The 17,081-nt window shown below is 26.2% G+C and overlaps 1 protein-coding gene across 1 annotated transcript; it reads left to right on the top strand.

Moving 5' to 3' along the window:
- Positions 1-11,256: 11,256 nt before the first annotated feature.
- On the top strand, positions 11,257-15,052 carry LOC105368401 (uncharacterized). Its single transcript, XM_011507411.1, has 4 exons — positions 11,257-11,325; positions 12,269-12,299; positions 12,365-13,024; positions 13,089-15,052. The coding sequence occupies exons 1-4, from the start codon at positions 11,257-11,259 to the stop codon at positions 15,050-15,052; spliced, it is 2,724 nt and encodes a 907-aa protein (XP_011505713.1).
- Positions 15,053-17,081: the final 2,029 nt, after the last annotated feature.

Below are 17,081 nucleotides of genomic sequence, written 5' to 3'. Positions count from 1 at the left end.
GAATAACGTTCTCATTCTACCTCTATCCTATCTTTCTCCCACCCCTCTCTACCTCTCATTCTTCTTTCTTTTTTTATCTATCTAACAAGAATAAACAGAAAAGTAAAAAGTATACTAAAAGATAAAGAGCGAGAGAGCGAGAGAGAGAGAGAGAGAGAGAGAGATTGAAGAAGTTCTGGCCATTCTTTTTCGAAGAAACCACCATCATGAACAAAGAGTCTCCCCTGTTTCTTTGCTCCCTCTTTCCCGTTTCCTCTTTCTCTCTCTCTCTCTCTCTCTCTTCTCTCTTTCTCTCTCTCTCTCTCTTTCTCTCTCTCTCTCTCTTTCTCTCTCTATCTCTCTATCTTAGTGTTCTCTGTTTCTCTTTCGTTGTGCCTTTTGTGAAAAAGGTTAAAAAGTAGATAACACGAATAACCGATGCGCTGGTTGGATAATTCGTAAAAAAATAAAGAAAAAGAAAGAGGGTCTTTTCTGTCTCTTTGTCTCTCTCTCTCTCTCTCTCTCTCTCTCTCTCTCTCTCTCTCTCTCTCACTTTCTCGTACATACATACTGCAACCGATAGCTTAGTTGTCTCTCCCTAGCTACACATATGTGTATGTATACATGCATGAATGCATGAATGCATATACATGTATATATATATATATATTTGCAAACGGTGCCTTGGAAGAGTGGGGGAGTAGTTGCGAGTGTAGAGGAGGAAGGGAGGGAGTATGAGTAAGAGAAGCGGTAGCATCGAACAAACCGCTTGCTATCGACGTGGCGACGCACCATGATGGCAAAAGGGAAGAGAAGAAATCCTTCTGTAGATTCTCCCTCGGTTGTACCGCTTGTGCGCATAACTTCCTCTGTTCTTTTTTCTTATCGTTTCGTTATTTTGCTTTTCTCGCATCCTCTCCCTACTTTCTCGTCTCCCTTTTTAATCCTTGTATAACTCACGAAAATCCCACGTCCACAAAAATACGTATAGTTGGATATATAACTCCATAAATTGCACTCTGTATATACGTATTATTAATTTAAAAATGCGTATTAATATATATATATATATATATATATATATATATATATATATATATGACCATAAGTATTTTCTTTTCTAATCCGATATATCATTAAAAACTAATCTTGAATTCAATGTTAGCTATGGAAAATGGGATTGTTTATTTTTATGGATGAAAACAATTTCCAATATAATCATTTTCAACCAAATAAACGAATTGTATAATAATTTTAAATATATCTGACAGTTGTTTTTCATTTTATTTATTTTTCATTATTCTAAAAAGCTTTTCTATAAAAATACGAATAACACGTTTTAATTCTATCAACTGTGACATTTTTGGATATCATTTTTATGTTTATATTTATTGTTATTGTACTACTGTATCATGAGAAAGATTACCATAAAATTTACTTAAATTTCAACACTAAGTTTAACGGTTACAAAAATTCTTATCTTTAGATTATTCTTATCTTTGTATTAATCGATTAATAATTTATAATTTGTATATTACAACATAGCCATGTAATATCATCTCGGATGAGCACTGGAATTATAAAAACAATAATGAAAATGTAATAAATTTATAAAAATTGCAATTTCTTAATTTCTTTTCAAGACCAAGAAAAGGGAGAAAGAAAATTAAAGAATAGCTTGGGCGATACAATGCAGATCACTACACAAAGAAAAAGAGAATAAAAGAAAGATACATCCAGGTGTCTCCATGTGGGACTATGCACAGACTTTAAAAGGTCGAGGAAGCTACTGCGAGTACGTCCTTCGGGAGGCATAGGGGAAGAACGCAAAGGCGGAGCAGACGGGAGGCTGTTCCATATGGAGTGACTATGTGCCAGGATGCAAAAAAGGGTAAAGAATGGTAGAAAAAGAAAAAGACCAAAGATGGCTGCGCTTACACATTGTCTGCTCAAAAGGTTCCATCCTTGGTAAATAATGTAATTCGCGAAATCTCTCCTGAAAGAGAGAGAGAGAGAGATAGATAGATAGATAGATAGATAGAGAGAGAGAGAGAGAGAGAGAGAGAGAGAGAGAGAGAGAGAAGAGGGACGAACTAACAAAATTGGAATCAAGAAAATAGAGGGACAACTCTTCGAATTTGTTTATAGCGAAGAACTATTCTATCTATTTCTTATAATATTAGCTAAACCTATTCGATTTTAAAGACTTTAGTTATATTACTAACTACTTTTATGTAGATTACATATTATTTTCAGTGCTGTAATTAAAATGTGTTACCCTAAATATATAATTAATAATCGTTAGCGACATTAAAGTTGATTTGACGATAAAAAGTTGGTTTAATCGCATTATAGATAATATTACATTATTATTGCATTATAACATTGGTCAATTAAATTTTATAAATATAAAAGCGTAATAATTCCGTAAGTAAATAATTATAATCTATTTAATATCAACAATAAAAAACAAATCCATATATTTGAAAAAAAAAATTGGGTTATATGTTACAGAATATCTGAACTTTTCTATACTTAAATTTTCTTATGAAAAGCGATTGGTAAATATTTAAAAGATATTTAAAAAAAAAAATTAAGTTAAATGAATTCGATTATCTCAAATAAGTAATAATTATAAAAGATGTTCAGAAACTGTAATTTACTAATATACTTGAGAATATATTTGGGATTTCGTTCGTAAGTATATAAAAAAAAGATGAATCGTGCAATTAATAATTATACTGTCACATAAATACATTGGAATATCGTTAAATTATTAAAAAATTTAAAAGCTATTGTTTTGAAAAGACGTTGATGTAAATATGCTTATAACTAATACAATTTTACATTAAATATAATTATTTAAAGCCGTTAATAAAATATATATTGTATGTAATATTATTTTAATAACTAGATATTAATAAATATAGATTGCATCAACTAAAATTAATATGCTTTTTATGAAATAAATTTTGCCGCTAAAACTATATATTTATACGCGGTAAGTACGTCATGCAAGTCACGATCATATTCATTTTTTCTTCACCAATGACTCCGCCAATAAAATGTCACATGCATTCATAAATTGAATCTAATAGAGCTTAATTTATCTGCTTTGATGGATAATTTTTTAAAAGCGCTTATGAGTATTTTTTACAATCATTGCAATGTAATGTTTAATTAACGATAATAAAATATGAATAAATATCTTGTGATTTGCTATAATTTCAATGTAAGTCATGATTCGCCATAAAATGGGAATAAATTGTATAATATTCTTTGTAATAGTACTTTCCTAGATCAAGAATTATTTATTAAGAGGATTTTAAAGTTTAATTTGAAAAATTTTGGTGATATAAGATTGATAAATAGTAATGAATTTTGAAATTACGAAGCATAAAGTTAATGCAACCCTAAGTTCCTTGAATTTTTTATGAACAATTATGAAAGTATTATACAGCAATATCATTTTGATTTTGATTTTCTGCTTAATTCATATTAAATTAAAGATTATGACTTATTATTTATGATATGAAAAGCTTCATAAAATTACAACGATAAAATATATCCAACATTATATATTCAGATAGTTGTTATTTATTTTTTATATTGCACCGATATTAATATATTCTTATAATATATATGTGCCGATTGCTATTTGACATTTCAATATAAAAATTTAGTTCGAGAGAAATTCATCGTTTGCATATTTGTACGTCTATCATAAATTTTTGCATTTGTTATAATCGCATTATACAGTGTTTAATACAGTAAATTAAAAAAAATCTAAGAGAATATGTATTTTAATATTAGTAATTATTAAAGTTATTATTACAATGATTATTAAATTGAATTTAAAAAAAAAAAAACAAGGAAAATATTATAACAACTCACATAATACTTTTGTATTATTATATCTCATGATATGAGATCCATTTGAAGAAAAATTATTTTTATAACAAAGTGCTATATTAACTATAGGATTTGTGAAATTAATAAGAACTTTATTATGAATGCTGCATATGATATTTGACATTAACATTTGTCATTGGTGGTGGAAATTGAGAACCTTGAAACAAAACAAAACAAAACAAAACAAAAAAAAATAATACCTATCGTAATTGGAAATTAACACGTTTAATGAAAAATATTTATTGCATATGTCACGAAGTCATGATTTTATATAAGTCTTTAATTTTTAACCAATCATTTTATAGAACGTAATAGAAATTAATTATTTTATCGATAATGAGTCTTATAAAAACAGAAAACTTTCTAACAATTTGGAATAGTGACGAAATTAAAAATCATCACCATGAAATTCTCTTTATATTTTTGTATCTTTTTTGTCGGAATCATAAATTTAATAGATGATGCTTCATCTGTAAGTATTTTTAATATTTACAGAACTTAAAATTACTATTTAGTTGATATTGTTCATATCTATTTTATAATATATAATAAATTTGTTTAAAGCAGAAAAAATAAGTAGTATATCGCGATAAGGAAGGTAATGATATTGTATCTTATTATGAAATATTAATTAACATTTCACATATTCACATTGAAATGTTAAAAGCAGCAACTTTTCATTTATTGCAAATAAATTTCAAATCGTCTCGCTTCGGTTATTACATGTATACTTACTTATTATATAATCATTGCATTCATGGTATAATAAAAAAAAACTTCAACATTATTATTATTAAATTAAAATTTCTGATTGAAATATTATCAATCTGTATTATGCAATGTAGCGTTTAAAAATATATTATCCATTATTACGGCTTCTAATATAGTTTTAAATAAAATGAAATATCTTCTTACACATTATTTATTTTTGTTTACAGTCACCTATATTCGGGTTTCACTGGGGAGGTATATGTATATATATGATAAATATAATTTTATTCTTTAAATAAAATTTGGCAAACTAAATTTTTTATCATCGCGAACGCACAATCACAATTAATACTTTCTTTTCGATATTGATAGGAACAAAAAGAATAAGAAGTGGATATAGATATAGCCAATATGGAGGACAATCTTTCGGAAGATATGGATCGCGTAATGGAGGTCAAGGATTGCCGCCAGCCGGAGGTTTTGGAGGTCAGGGATTGCCACCAGCCGGAGGTCTTGGAGGTCAGGGATTGCCACCAGCCGGAGGTCTTGGAAGCCCGTCAGCTGGAGGTCTTGGAAGTCCGTCAGCTGGAGGTCTTGGAAGCCCGTCAGCTGGAGGTTTGGGAGGGCAATCAGCGGGAGGAGCCGCAGGAGGCCTAGATGGGCTTTCGGCTGAGGCAGCAGCAGGAGGAGGAGGAGGTGGAGGTCATGGATCAGGAGGGCATGCTCCAGGTGGGGCAGAAGGAGGGGCGTCAGGAGGATCAGGTGATGATGGATCAGCAGGAGCACAAGAAGGGGGAGCATCAGCAGGAGCACAAGAAGGGGGAGCATCAGCAGGAGCATCAGGAGCGGAGTCAGAGGGGGCTGCAGGAGCAGGCCATCCAACAGCATAGAGAATAAGAAAAAGCTCGACAACTAAAAATTACAGGAATTATTAAACTACGTATAATATAATCCTATAAAAAGAGAAATAATGCAAATATAAACTATTGTAAATTGTCATTATGATGATCAGTACTTTTGGCAATGAATGTAATTTATTCATTTAAGAAAATGATTTGTTTAAAACAATACAATGTAAAACAATACGGTTTTCAGTAACTCTAATCACTCTTACATGTTATTTAAAATTCCATTTCGAATAAAATAATAATATTGTAATAATAAACCGTGTAAGGTATTTATTTATTAACCTACAATTAACATACGTTTTTAATTATAATAAATCAACTGATTCTATCTTAGCTTTATATAATCCAAGTGTAAATTTATGCAGGTATAACTATAAATAACTATTGGTGTGTGGTACAATGTAGCCATTATTTGTAATAACTGTTGTCACTTATTCGCGTTTAGTCAATTCTCAGCGATCGCTCTGATTATAAGAAAGATAAATAAAATATAACACTCCGTCCTGTCCCGTCTCTCTTCGATCGATTTTTATATATCAATAAAAGATAAAAATAATTTATTCAACTATGTTTAAAAAGCTTTTATTGTATATATTATGCTATAGGCACAGCAATTACAACTTCTTAAGGTTGATGTTTACGTAAAGAGCAAAATCTATTTGCTTTAAGAGCTCAAACTATGTAATATAAAACAAATATATAATAATTATATTTAATCTTACTTACCGTCATTTTTCCCTTAAGACTATTCATTCTCGATAAGAAATATTTTTGAATTATACAGGATAACAATATTCATCGTAAAAACATACCTTGTGTAAGCACAAGTGATTTATGATTACTTCTCAATAAATTTAATTTAATTTTTGTTATTATATCGCATCCAGAACAGAATAATCTTACGAGGACGGAAAATTTATTTATTATTGTAGCAATCGTGAATCCTAGTCCCGTTACATTTCTTCTTAATTTCTTTTCATTTCTGTTTCTTGCATTCAATAAATAATTCATCAATAGGTCATTGACTTTCGTCCCATAAAAATTGAAAATCATTAGACCACCTCCAATTATTCTCAAGAATATTATTCAGAATTGTATCATTTATTAGGTTTTAATTATAATTTAAGTATTAAAAATTTTTTTAAAATATCTATTTTTGTTATCTAAAGTTTCCACTATATTTCTTTTTTATCTTATTGAAATTTTAAATTCGAACAATTTACTCAACTACAATACCAATAATAAATTTGTTGTTTAATGAGAAAACAAATATTATTATCCCAGACCCTATCAAAAAATCTCGAATTTCATTTATCCTATTAATCGTATCATTTTATTTATTATTGATTGTTCGTAATGTATCGCGCCACATTTTTTATTACTTCGTGAATTAGTTCCTTAAGTATTTATTTAAAAACTAATTTGCTCATTTATTTTTATCTTATTTTTATAATTAATATTTTTGTTTCATACTTGGTTAAATTACTAATTCTAATAATTGTCTATAGTTATTTAGAGAACCAATTTTTCTAACGTTTCCGTGTAGAAGGTAATTCTCTTTTTTGAATTTATGAATTATCTTTCTTGACTTAATCAGTAATTTATTTCATAATACAAAAATATACGAGTAATTTTATTTTAAATATTTTTTGTTTTAGTATTTAGTAATTAATCAAATTAATTTTAATACATACATACATTTTTAATAATTTTATAATTTATTCATCCTGTAAAATTAAAAAATGTTCAATGATTTAGATTTACATTTTATATCACCGTGACGAGTCTTTACATATTGTAATTTTAAATAAATTCAATTTATTTTATTTGTCTACTATGATTCAGTAATAAATTATTCGATGAAAAATATAGATTAATATATAATGGGAACTTTTCTTGCAATATTATCGCTCACACTTCGACATTCTACTTTCGCATATTATTGACATATCCTGATATTCGTCAGCTTCATAACATATTTATAAATTTATTTAATATGTCAATGAGCTCTTTCTGCTTCACATCATAAATTCTTCAAATTATAACTAATTTTCTCCTATGTATAACCAAATTACTCAATTTAAATGAATTAGGCTATTTTACAATTACCATATATTTATTATAGATTTATTTATTATAGAGGACAATTTTAATGAAAATATAATAATTATAATAATAAAATATATTTAAACATAATCGCATTTAGTAACCCATTGAACTAAAATCTTTCAGTGAATCGTTAAAGATTTTCTTTAAAAAATGCTTTTTCAATTATTTTACAGCGATTCCTCTATTCTTAAAATATAACGCAAATATCTACGACAAAAATTTTTCAATCTTTTGTACATTTCCTTTTAAAGCCTTAACGCACATTATCATATACAGAGCCAAGTTTTTTGCAGCATTGAACTCAATAACTCATAATGAATTTTAAATTACACGATAGAAATTTAATATTTTCAAAATTTATCAAAGCTTTTATATACATTTTACGGCTATTTTTCTCACAATTCGATTTTTTCATTCATTCGTATAATTACCATTGTTCTACTTTAAAATATAAAGATTTTCCTAGAGTATTACGATTCAGATATACGGCTGTCGAAATTATGCATCGAACAATCCAGGAATGATTTTTTTTTTTTAGAAAATTGTACTAAAGTTAGAGTTAAAATTACCATCTGATTTACTATATTTATTAAATTCATTTCATTTAATTTCATTTTTGGATTCTAAGTATTGATACTAACGAATGTTTAATGTTTATACCCCTAAAGTTATAATATTTTTAATATTAGTAACTTATATTACGCATTAATTTTAAACATTTAGATTATTTTTAACATCGTTTATATGAATAAAGCAAGATTTTTATCTGACAAAGCTTAAAAAAAATGTTCATTCAATGATATTAAATAATATTTTACATATATATTTTATACTTTCAATCAAATAAAAAATATAAACTTGAAATTGTATCCTGAACATGGAATTTTTAAAAATGTTTTTATACTATCCTAATTATCAATATATAATATTGTGAATTTTTCTTTGAAATCAATAATTAAATATTTATATCTCAGTAAGAAAATGTATAAGTATTTTCATCGGACTCATTTACGAAAATAAGATTAATATTATATATAATAATAATGATTATTATTGTTAATTAAATGTTCTTATTGAAATTTTCAATTTTTACAACAAATACTTTTGTAACTTGGTTAGGGAGTTTATACAATTGACCTCATATTATGTAATCATTGCAGACAATTTGGCGGGCACATCACATGGAACAGCAATCATATCAATTAATAAATGATAGTTCATTCGTTACTTACAACTGCATACATCGAAAAACGAGCTTCTTATTTAAAAATTTGAAAATCTATTTTTTAAAATGATTATTGATAATTAAATTTATGATTCATTATTATTAGAATATTCATTTTCAAATCGCAAACTATGATTTTTTATTAATATGTATTCAGTGCTTTTTTAATTGTGCAGTTAAAAATTATATCTAAATATTATTCAAATATATCATAAAAATTTCGGGTACGTTAATATTTTAGATAATATTAACTATTTAGAAATTTAAGTATTTAAAGAACTTCTAATATTGAAATTTAGAATTCATTTGAATGTAAATTTTTTTCATTGCAATTGAGAAATTTGTGCGTTATTAAATTTATAGACATCGAGATATTAGTTTTTATTTTTAATGAAAAGTACGGAAAATACTTTTATACAAATGTAGATAACAATGCATTATAAATAATATTATATAAATGATAGAAAGCCAAATGTTGATTAAGAGACTAAGAGGACATAAGAATACTAAAGCAATAACGATAAATTTACATTAATAATTAGATTTAATGAAGTCTTAATAATATTTATTTCTAATGTTTTACAATATACAAAAATTTGTCTCATTTATTTCAATAAAATTACAAACATGGATAACACTTACTAATCTAAACGAACGACGGTAAGCTTTTAAAATGAAATTTTTTAATATGTAATCTATATGCATTTTTATAAATAAATATTGTACAATTATTTAAAAAGCAATAAAAAGTCGTCAAGCTTTTAACGGTGGAGGTGTTTACTTTTTCAGAAAAACATTTCGTCTATATAGAGTTATGTCAATTATCATTGATTACCCAAAATTAGAATTATGTTAAATAATATATAGATTAAATGAAAAATGATAAATAAAAAAATACCATTTATCCTTATGTATTTATGTAATTGTACGTTGATTCTTAAAAGTTATTATATTAATAAAAATATTTCAAGTTAATGATTGTTTTCAATTAATATTAAAAAATAATGTTCCACGCAAATTCTCTTTTGACGCGGGAGAAGCTTGAAAATATAATAAATTTTAATATAAAAATGTTATAAAATTAACTCAATTTTACAAACTATAATAATATCGATTATTAATACATACAAGTTTTTTTTGTTAATATAATACGGTAACGTATATGATAGTTTTTGCATAAGTTGTTTATTATATTGTATACTTAAATATAGTTCAATTCAAATATTAAAATATACAAATTAAGTAAATGTAGCTTTTACTATATCTCAATACAATTTTCTGTTTAGAATTTAATATTTAAAATTTTTTTCTATTTATTAAATATCCCATTACATACAAATACAAATCTTTCACTTTTTTTTTTTTTTTTTTTTTTATTGAGTTAATAAGGAGTAATTACCAGTTAGATAATTTGGTTTTCACTTACGCAGTGCTTTTATTTTTCTTAAAATTTGGTATAATTTAATTCAATTCTTTCTTTATATATTGGCATATTATTTCTATTTTATACCAGTATTTTTTAATATATATTTCACGATATCACAATTTATATTTTCTCATATTTGAAATTCGTCAGCTTACAATAATAATAATTCCATCTGTAATGTATATTATAGATTGTGTACGAAGTTTTCAAGAATAACACTTCTTGGCAGTAAATACTGAGACTAGTATTGGTAGCTTGTAAAATCAATATTAATTTTTATATTATATATATATATATATATTTATCGAATTTTTTACATCTTAATTTAATGAATTTTACAAGAATATAATTTGTAAAATATAGTTACAAGATAGTAATTGAAGTAATACGATTAAAATAGAATATTTTAACTGAATAACGTTTTGTTTTAATATAACTTTTAAAATTTGTTATATTTTTAATGACTATATTTTCATGAATTACTACTAAATAATTACTTGTTATATATTTTTAAATATTATACTGAAAATCATTGATTTAGTTGTTTATTTGATTAGTTTGTTGTGTTTATTCGGGAAGATGGTAGAGTTTTGTAATAATATGTTGGTCATAAGTTACAATATATGAAATACTAAATTACCTCAACCTATTGAAATTTTGGGATAAAGTATGCATCAATTAATAATTTTAAATTATTCATCTTAATTTTAAAGTATATTCAAGCTTTCTATAATTCTGGAAATCCTTTCTACTATATTACAATATATCAATAATTAATACTTTTTCCCATTATTGAACATGCAACTGTGTTAGGTTGAAAATATTTATTTCTTATGTCACGAAGTCACGACATAATGTTAGTTTATACTCTGTAACTAATAAAATATTAGAACGTGATGCTTTTTAATTTATTTATAGATAGTAGAATTTATAAAAACGAACTATTAGGCGTAATTATAGTAATATAATTCTAATTATTCATCGTTATGCATTTTATTGTATATGTTTGTATCTTTATTATTGGATTTGCAACTTTCATAGTTAATGGGGCAGCTGTAAGAATACTGAAATTTTTCTCATGAATTATTTTCATTCAAAAAGCTTATTAACGGACTAGATCAACAATTAAAAATAATCTCACAAAGTTATAATTAAAGTAGATGTATAATTAGAATTTCCAATTAAAAAAAAAAAAGAAAAAGTATTAATAATAATATATTAATAATATATAAACATTTTTGTGAATACCATTTAATGGATAGATATTATATTTTTGTTTAGCACTTATTAAAGTAAATCTTATTACACACAAAATCCGTTCCAAACATTTTGATTATATAAAAATACAAAAACTTATCTACTTGTATAAGTTTTTTTGTAATATTTATATAGTATTGTTTTTTTATATTAAATTAATTTTTTTAGCTCTTAATTTTTATAATATTATATCATAATAAGATCAAGTTTTTTTTACAATTTATAGAAAGTATTTTTTAACGAAAAGTTTTAGAACAATATAAAATATTTCTAATCTATAATGATTAGTGCTATGCTAAATATGTCTCTATATACTAAAATAAAGATAATTTATTTGATTTTATGTTTTCGTAATTTATATAATACATAGAATAAGTATATATTAAACATTGAATTAAAATTTATTTAAATAATTTAATAAAGTAAATTTATTTAAAAATATTTAAAAAGTTTATTTAAAAATTTAATAAAATGAAATTTAGAATAATTTTGTATTATTAATGTATTAATAAATTTAGATTAATTACAGAAATAATATAGCAATTAAAATAAATTAAATTAATTATACAAATAATATTGTATTTAACTATACTATTGTATTAATAATATTATGAATTATATATATAATTAAAATATACATTTAATATACATAAAATTTTTATATATATATATTAAAACAATACGTTATCGCGTTGAATAAGTATAAAATAGGTTCATTGTTGTAATTGAAATGTTTTTCAGATCAATCAATCAAAATCTCTAAACATTCAAAGTATGTATTTTAGTAGCATATTATAATTTATATTGATATTAAATGAAATCATTTTTTTTTTCTAGATTCAACGGTATCACAGCTAAAACAACCCGTTGAAGAAACAGAGCGAATATTAATAGGAAATAGCGACCGATCAAAGAGATTAAGAGGATTACCGTTGTTTCATCAACGAACAGCACAATTAACAGCAAAATTAAAACCCAAAGGTTCTTTACTGTCAACAGCCAAGCCTTCAATTAAAAAACAAGTACTGAAAAAACCATTATGGTTTAACTCAACTTGGCGAAAGTCTTCATTAATAAATAAAAAAAATATAGTAAGTTTAAGTGCAGTTAACAACGATGGTGAAAATTCTGAAAATGGTGAAGAAAATGTTGAAAATAAGGAAAGTGAGAGTAATGGAGGTAGTGGAGGTGAAGAAGTTGATAGTGATTCTGAAAGTTCGGAAAATGAACAAGAAAAGGAAAGTAATACAGATGGTGTAGTTGAAAAGTCAAATAACGATTCCGAAGATACTGGAAGCGATGACGAAAGTGACAATGATGCGGGTGGTGGCGACGAAGACACAGATAGTAGTAGCGAAACTACTGAAGACGAAGGAGTTGGGAATCACGTAAATGGTGGAGATAAAGATGATGATGAGGGTTTCGGAGGAGCTGATAATGAAGGAACAAATCAACATTATGCAAGTGGAGCTGGAGGTGGAAATGCAGCTGGTCGAGGTAATGATATTGTCGATAATAATGTTTATTAATTGTCTGATAATTGTCGATAAATATACAATAGATGACGATGGAGAAAATGATGCAGATAATGACAATGAAGGTGCAAATGTTGGAGGCAATGGAAACAGACATAATATAGGAGGCTCTGGAGGTGGTATAGGAGGTAATGGTAATATAGGTGGTACAAATGGAAATGTACATGACTCTGCTTATGAAACTGATAATACTGAAAATCAATATGATACTGGAAATGCAGGTGGTACAAATGCACAATCTGGAATGGGTACGGGAGGTAGTGGATATCGACCAAATCCTGGAATAACCAGTGGAGGGTATCAAGAAACTAATGGAAGATATCAAGGAAATACTGCAAACTATGAACCAACTAATGAACAGTATAGAGTAACCAATGGACCTTATGGAGTCACTAGAGGAAATTATGAATTAACTACTAGGGGATATGGAGAAAATAATAGATGGTATGGACCACGTAATAATAGGTATAGAGAAAACAATAGATGGTATAATTCAGGTGATAGAAGATATAGAGGAGGCAATAGATGGTATAGAGGAGGTGATAGATATTATAAAGGCGGTGATAAATGGTATGGACAAGACAATAGAAGGTATAGACAAGGCGATAGGTGGGATGGTCGCAGGTATGGAATGGATGGCAGAAGACCATACGGACCATACGGACAGGCAAACTATGTGGGCAGGCAAAATATGAATGGCGCTTTTGCGTATGTAAATCCTGGCCAATCTCGATATCAAAGAAATAATATGAACCGTTATTCAAATCAAGCACAAAGAAATGGAAAACCTACTCTAAAATTTATTTTAAAAGGAACAGTCGTTATGCCAAGAACTACTAGACGTCAGTATAGAGGTAGGAGAACGATGAGAAGGCCAGTTTATTATGCAAATCCAAGAACACCTCCAAGAAAATCAAATCAAGTAGTATTGGTAAAGCCAGTAATAGTAGTAAATCCTGTAATAAAACCAGGTAACCGACCAAGACCTTCAACACAAGGAAGACCATTTGGTTATAGATATTCACAACATCCATTAGGACAACAAACACACCACTATTATAATTATCCACATCCTCAACATCCATCTGCGCCACAAACACAACATCATTATAACTATCCACATCCTCAACATCCATTTGCGCAACCAACACAACATCATTATAACTATCCACATCCTCAACATCCATTTGCCCAACAAACACAACATCATTATAACTATCCACATCCTCAACATCCATTTGCGCCACAAACACAACATCATTTTAACTATCCACATCCTCAACATCCATTTGCGCAACCAACACAACATCATTATAACTATCCACATCCTCCACATCCGTTTGCGCAACAAACACAACATCATTATAACTATCCACATCCTCAACATCCATTTGCGCAACAAACACAACATTATTATAACAATCCATATACGCAACAATCACCGGATAGACTGAGACGACCAAACTTTAACTATCCATATCACTATCCAGTACAAGAACCAATAATGCAAAGAACGCCATATTCTAACTACAAACGTGTGCTGTCAGAACCAATAAAACGAAGAGATGAACATGGTAATTACCAATATTCATTGGAGCATGGAATGGAAGGAAGGAACCCATCATATACCTATCCATACTATCATGCAGAAAGACTAGAATCAAGGAACCCATATAGTACCAATCCATCTCATCAAAATGGTCGTAAAGCACGGGGAAAACAATATTTCGACGATCCATATTATCACAAAAATCAAAAATATCACAGAATTCCAATTGAAAACTATGATTATCAATCAGAAAACTCAATAGCACAATCTACACCATTAAATAATATCTCATCTTTACCACCAAAACCTGTAACGCGAAAAGATTGCCTTTATGGTGCCTGCGTGCGGGCAGTACAGAAAGTCATACAACCGCTAAAAACGATAATACCAAAAAAATCCTTTCGTTTTTTCTCATCAGCGTCAAAAAAAGTCATATACTAGGAACAACGTCTCGTGATTTTTCGTCTGTATAATAGCCACAAAAGAATTTTCAATCTAAATTATGAAAACAGCAAGATCATTTTAGTAAATTGCACGACAAAACTATTTATTACACGGCAAAATTATTAAATTACTAAAATGAAAAAAATCATTTTGTGCTTTTTTATTTTGATAAAATCAGAAAATAAAACCTTTTCAAAATTTATCAAATAAGATATATAAAAGATATATGCGTTTGAAATTATTACTAAAAAAAGAAAAAAAAACAGCTATTAATTCTCAATTCTATGAGCGTAAAACAATAAAAAGAGATATGAATTTAGTAACATCTATGAAAATATAGTAAGCCTCACTAATATATTATAAGAACATCAACATTAGTGCAGCTAGTTTTTATTAATATCCATGTAAACAATTAATTTACATAATTTAATATTGTTTATCTTTTTGTAATAGATTTGTTTATTATAATATATCATTCATTATATGATATATTTTTTAGATCATACCGTTTTAAACTTTTTGTATTTTCCCACACGTTACTTGTATTTTCATTTGTCTTTCTAAAACCAGTTACAAATATATATTAAATTATTTAGAAATTTTTCTATATGAAGGTAAATAATTTATCTAAGGATATAATATTTCCTAACTTCATGACATTTTAGATGATAAAAAATTTCATACGAAATGAGTAATTTCTGTTAATATACAACCATACTAAGAATAAAATGACTATTATGAATTATTCGAAATTCGAAATTCTATTGCTGTAAATAAAATTATTCTAAATATAACACACACGCACACACACACATACACATGTATATATATATGTATAATATTTGTTTGAATAATGATTATCATCGAATTAATAAAGAGAAATATCTAATTATTTTACTAAATATATAATATAACTTTTGGTATTTTGCATATTTCACGAATGTTTGAAATAACTTATATATTGAAATTACTGATATTATTTATTTAGATATTAATAAGTTATAATATACAAATCTATAATAAAAATAATCACAAAAGAAAATAAACATTGTACTTAATGAAAATATCCTATTTAGAAAAAAAAACATACCAATATCTTTTAAGTATATTTAATTTAAATTATCATCAAAAATAATGAGTTAATATTAATTTATATTTTTTTTTTGTTGTAATAATTGGGGATTTATTAATAAATAAAGATATTCAATACTATAAATTTGATAAACTTTTTTTTAAATTTTTTAATGTTATATATTTGACTTGCATGTTCAATGCAAATGTAGCATTAACTTTATCAGAAAACTAGATTTTTTATTTTCGAACGTTATTTAATGTTGTAATAGTTGAGTACCTAATAATTTCATTGATAATTACTCAGTTGTTGTTATTCTGCAGCAATTGATTATCTTTTATGAAAATGATATGATGTTATTGATAAAAAATTAAGCTTATATTTTTCCGTCATAGATTTTCGAGATAACAACTTCTTTAATTTTTCTATAATAACTTTGTTGATATATAGTGATTATCTTATAATTTATTTACTTATAATTTATTATAAAACATAGAATATAAATTTATAATAATAATTTTCATGTGCAATTTTCTGAATTATCTGATAATATATTTATTATTGTAGAATACAGTATAATATTATAGAATACATAATTCTAAACTCAAACTAAACATTTTAGAATAAAATTTAAAATTAATATCCTATATGAGTAATATAGTTATTATTGTTATAATATAATAACATAATGCTTTTATAAGCATCAAAAAATGTAATGTACGTGGAATATAATGATAATACTAATTTCATTTTCATTAGATAGTAAATTAATAAAACTTACGGATTTAATTTATTACTTTTGACAAAATACATTGATCTAATATACTTCGACGTACGAGTGTATTTATGAATATTTTTTTCAATTCACGATGTGCCTAATCGACAAATAAAATTTAATGCACTACAAAGCTATAAGCACAATTTATTAATATCATATAATTCCACATTTCATTA

This window comes from Ceratosolen solmsi, unplaced genomic scaffold, assembly GCF_000503995.2.
Source record: "Ceratosolen solmsi marchali unplaced genomic scaffold, CerSol_1.0 scaffold6, whole genome shotgun sequence".
In the NCBI taxonomy this organism is placed as follows: Eukaryota; Metazoa; Arthropoda; class Insecta; order Hymenoptera; family Agaonidae; genus Ceratosolen; species Ceratosolen solmsi.
This window is presented reverse-complemented; position numbering and strand designations above follow the sequence as displayed.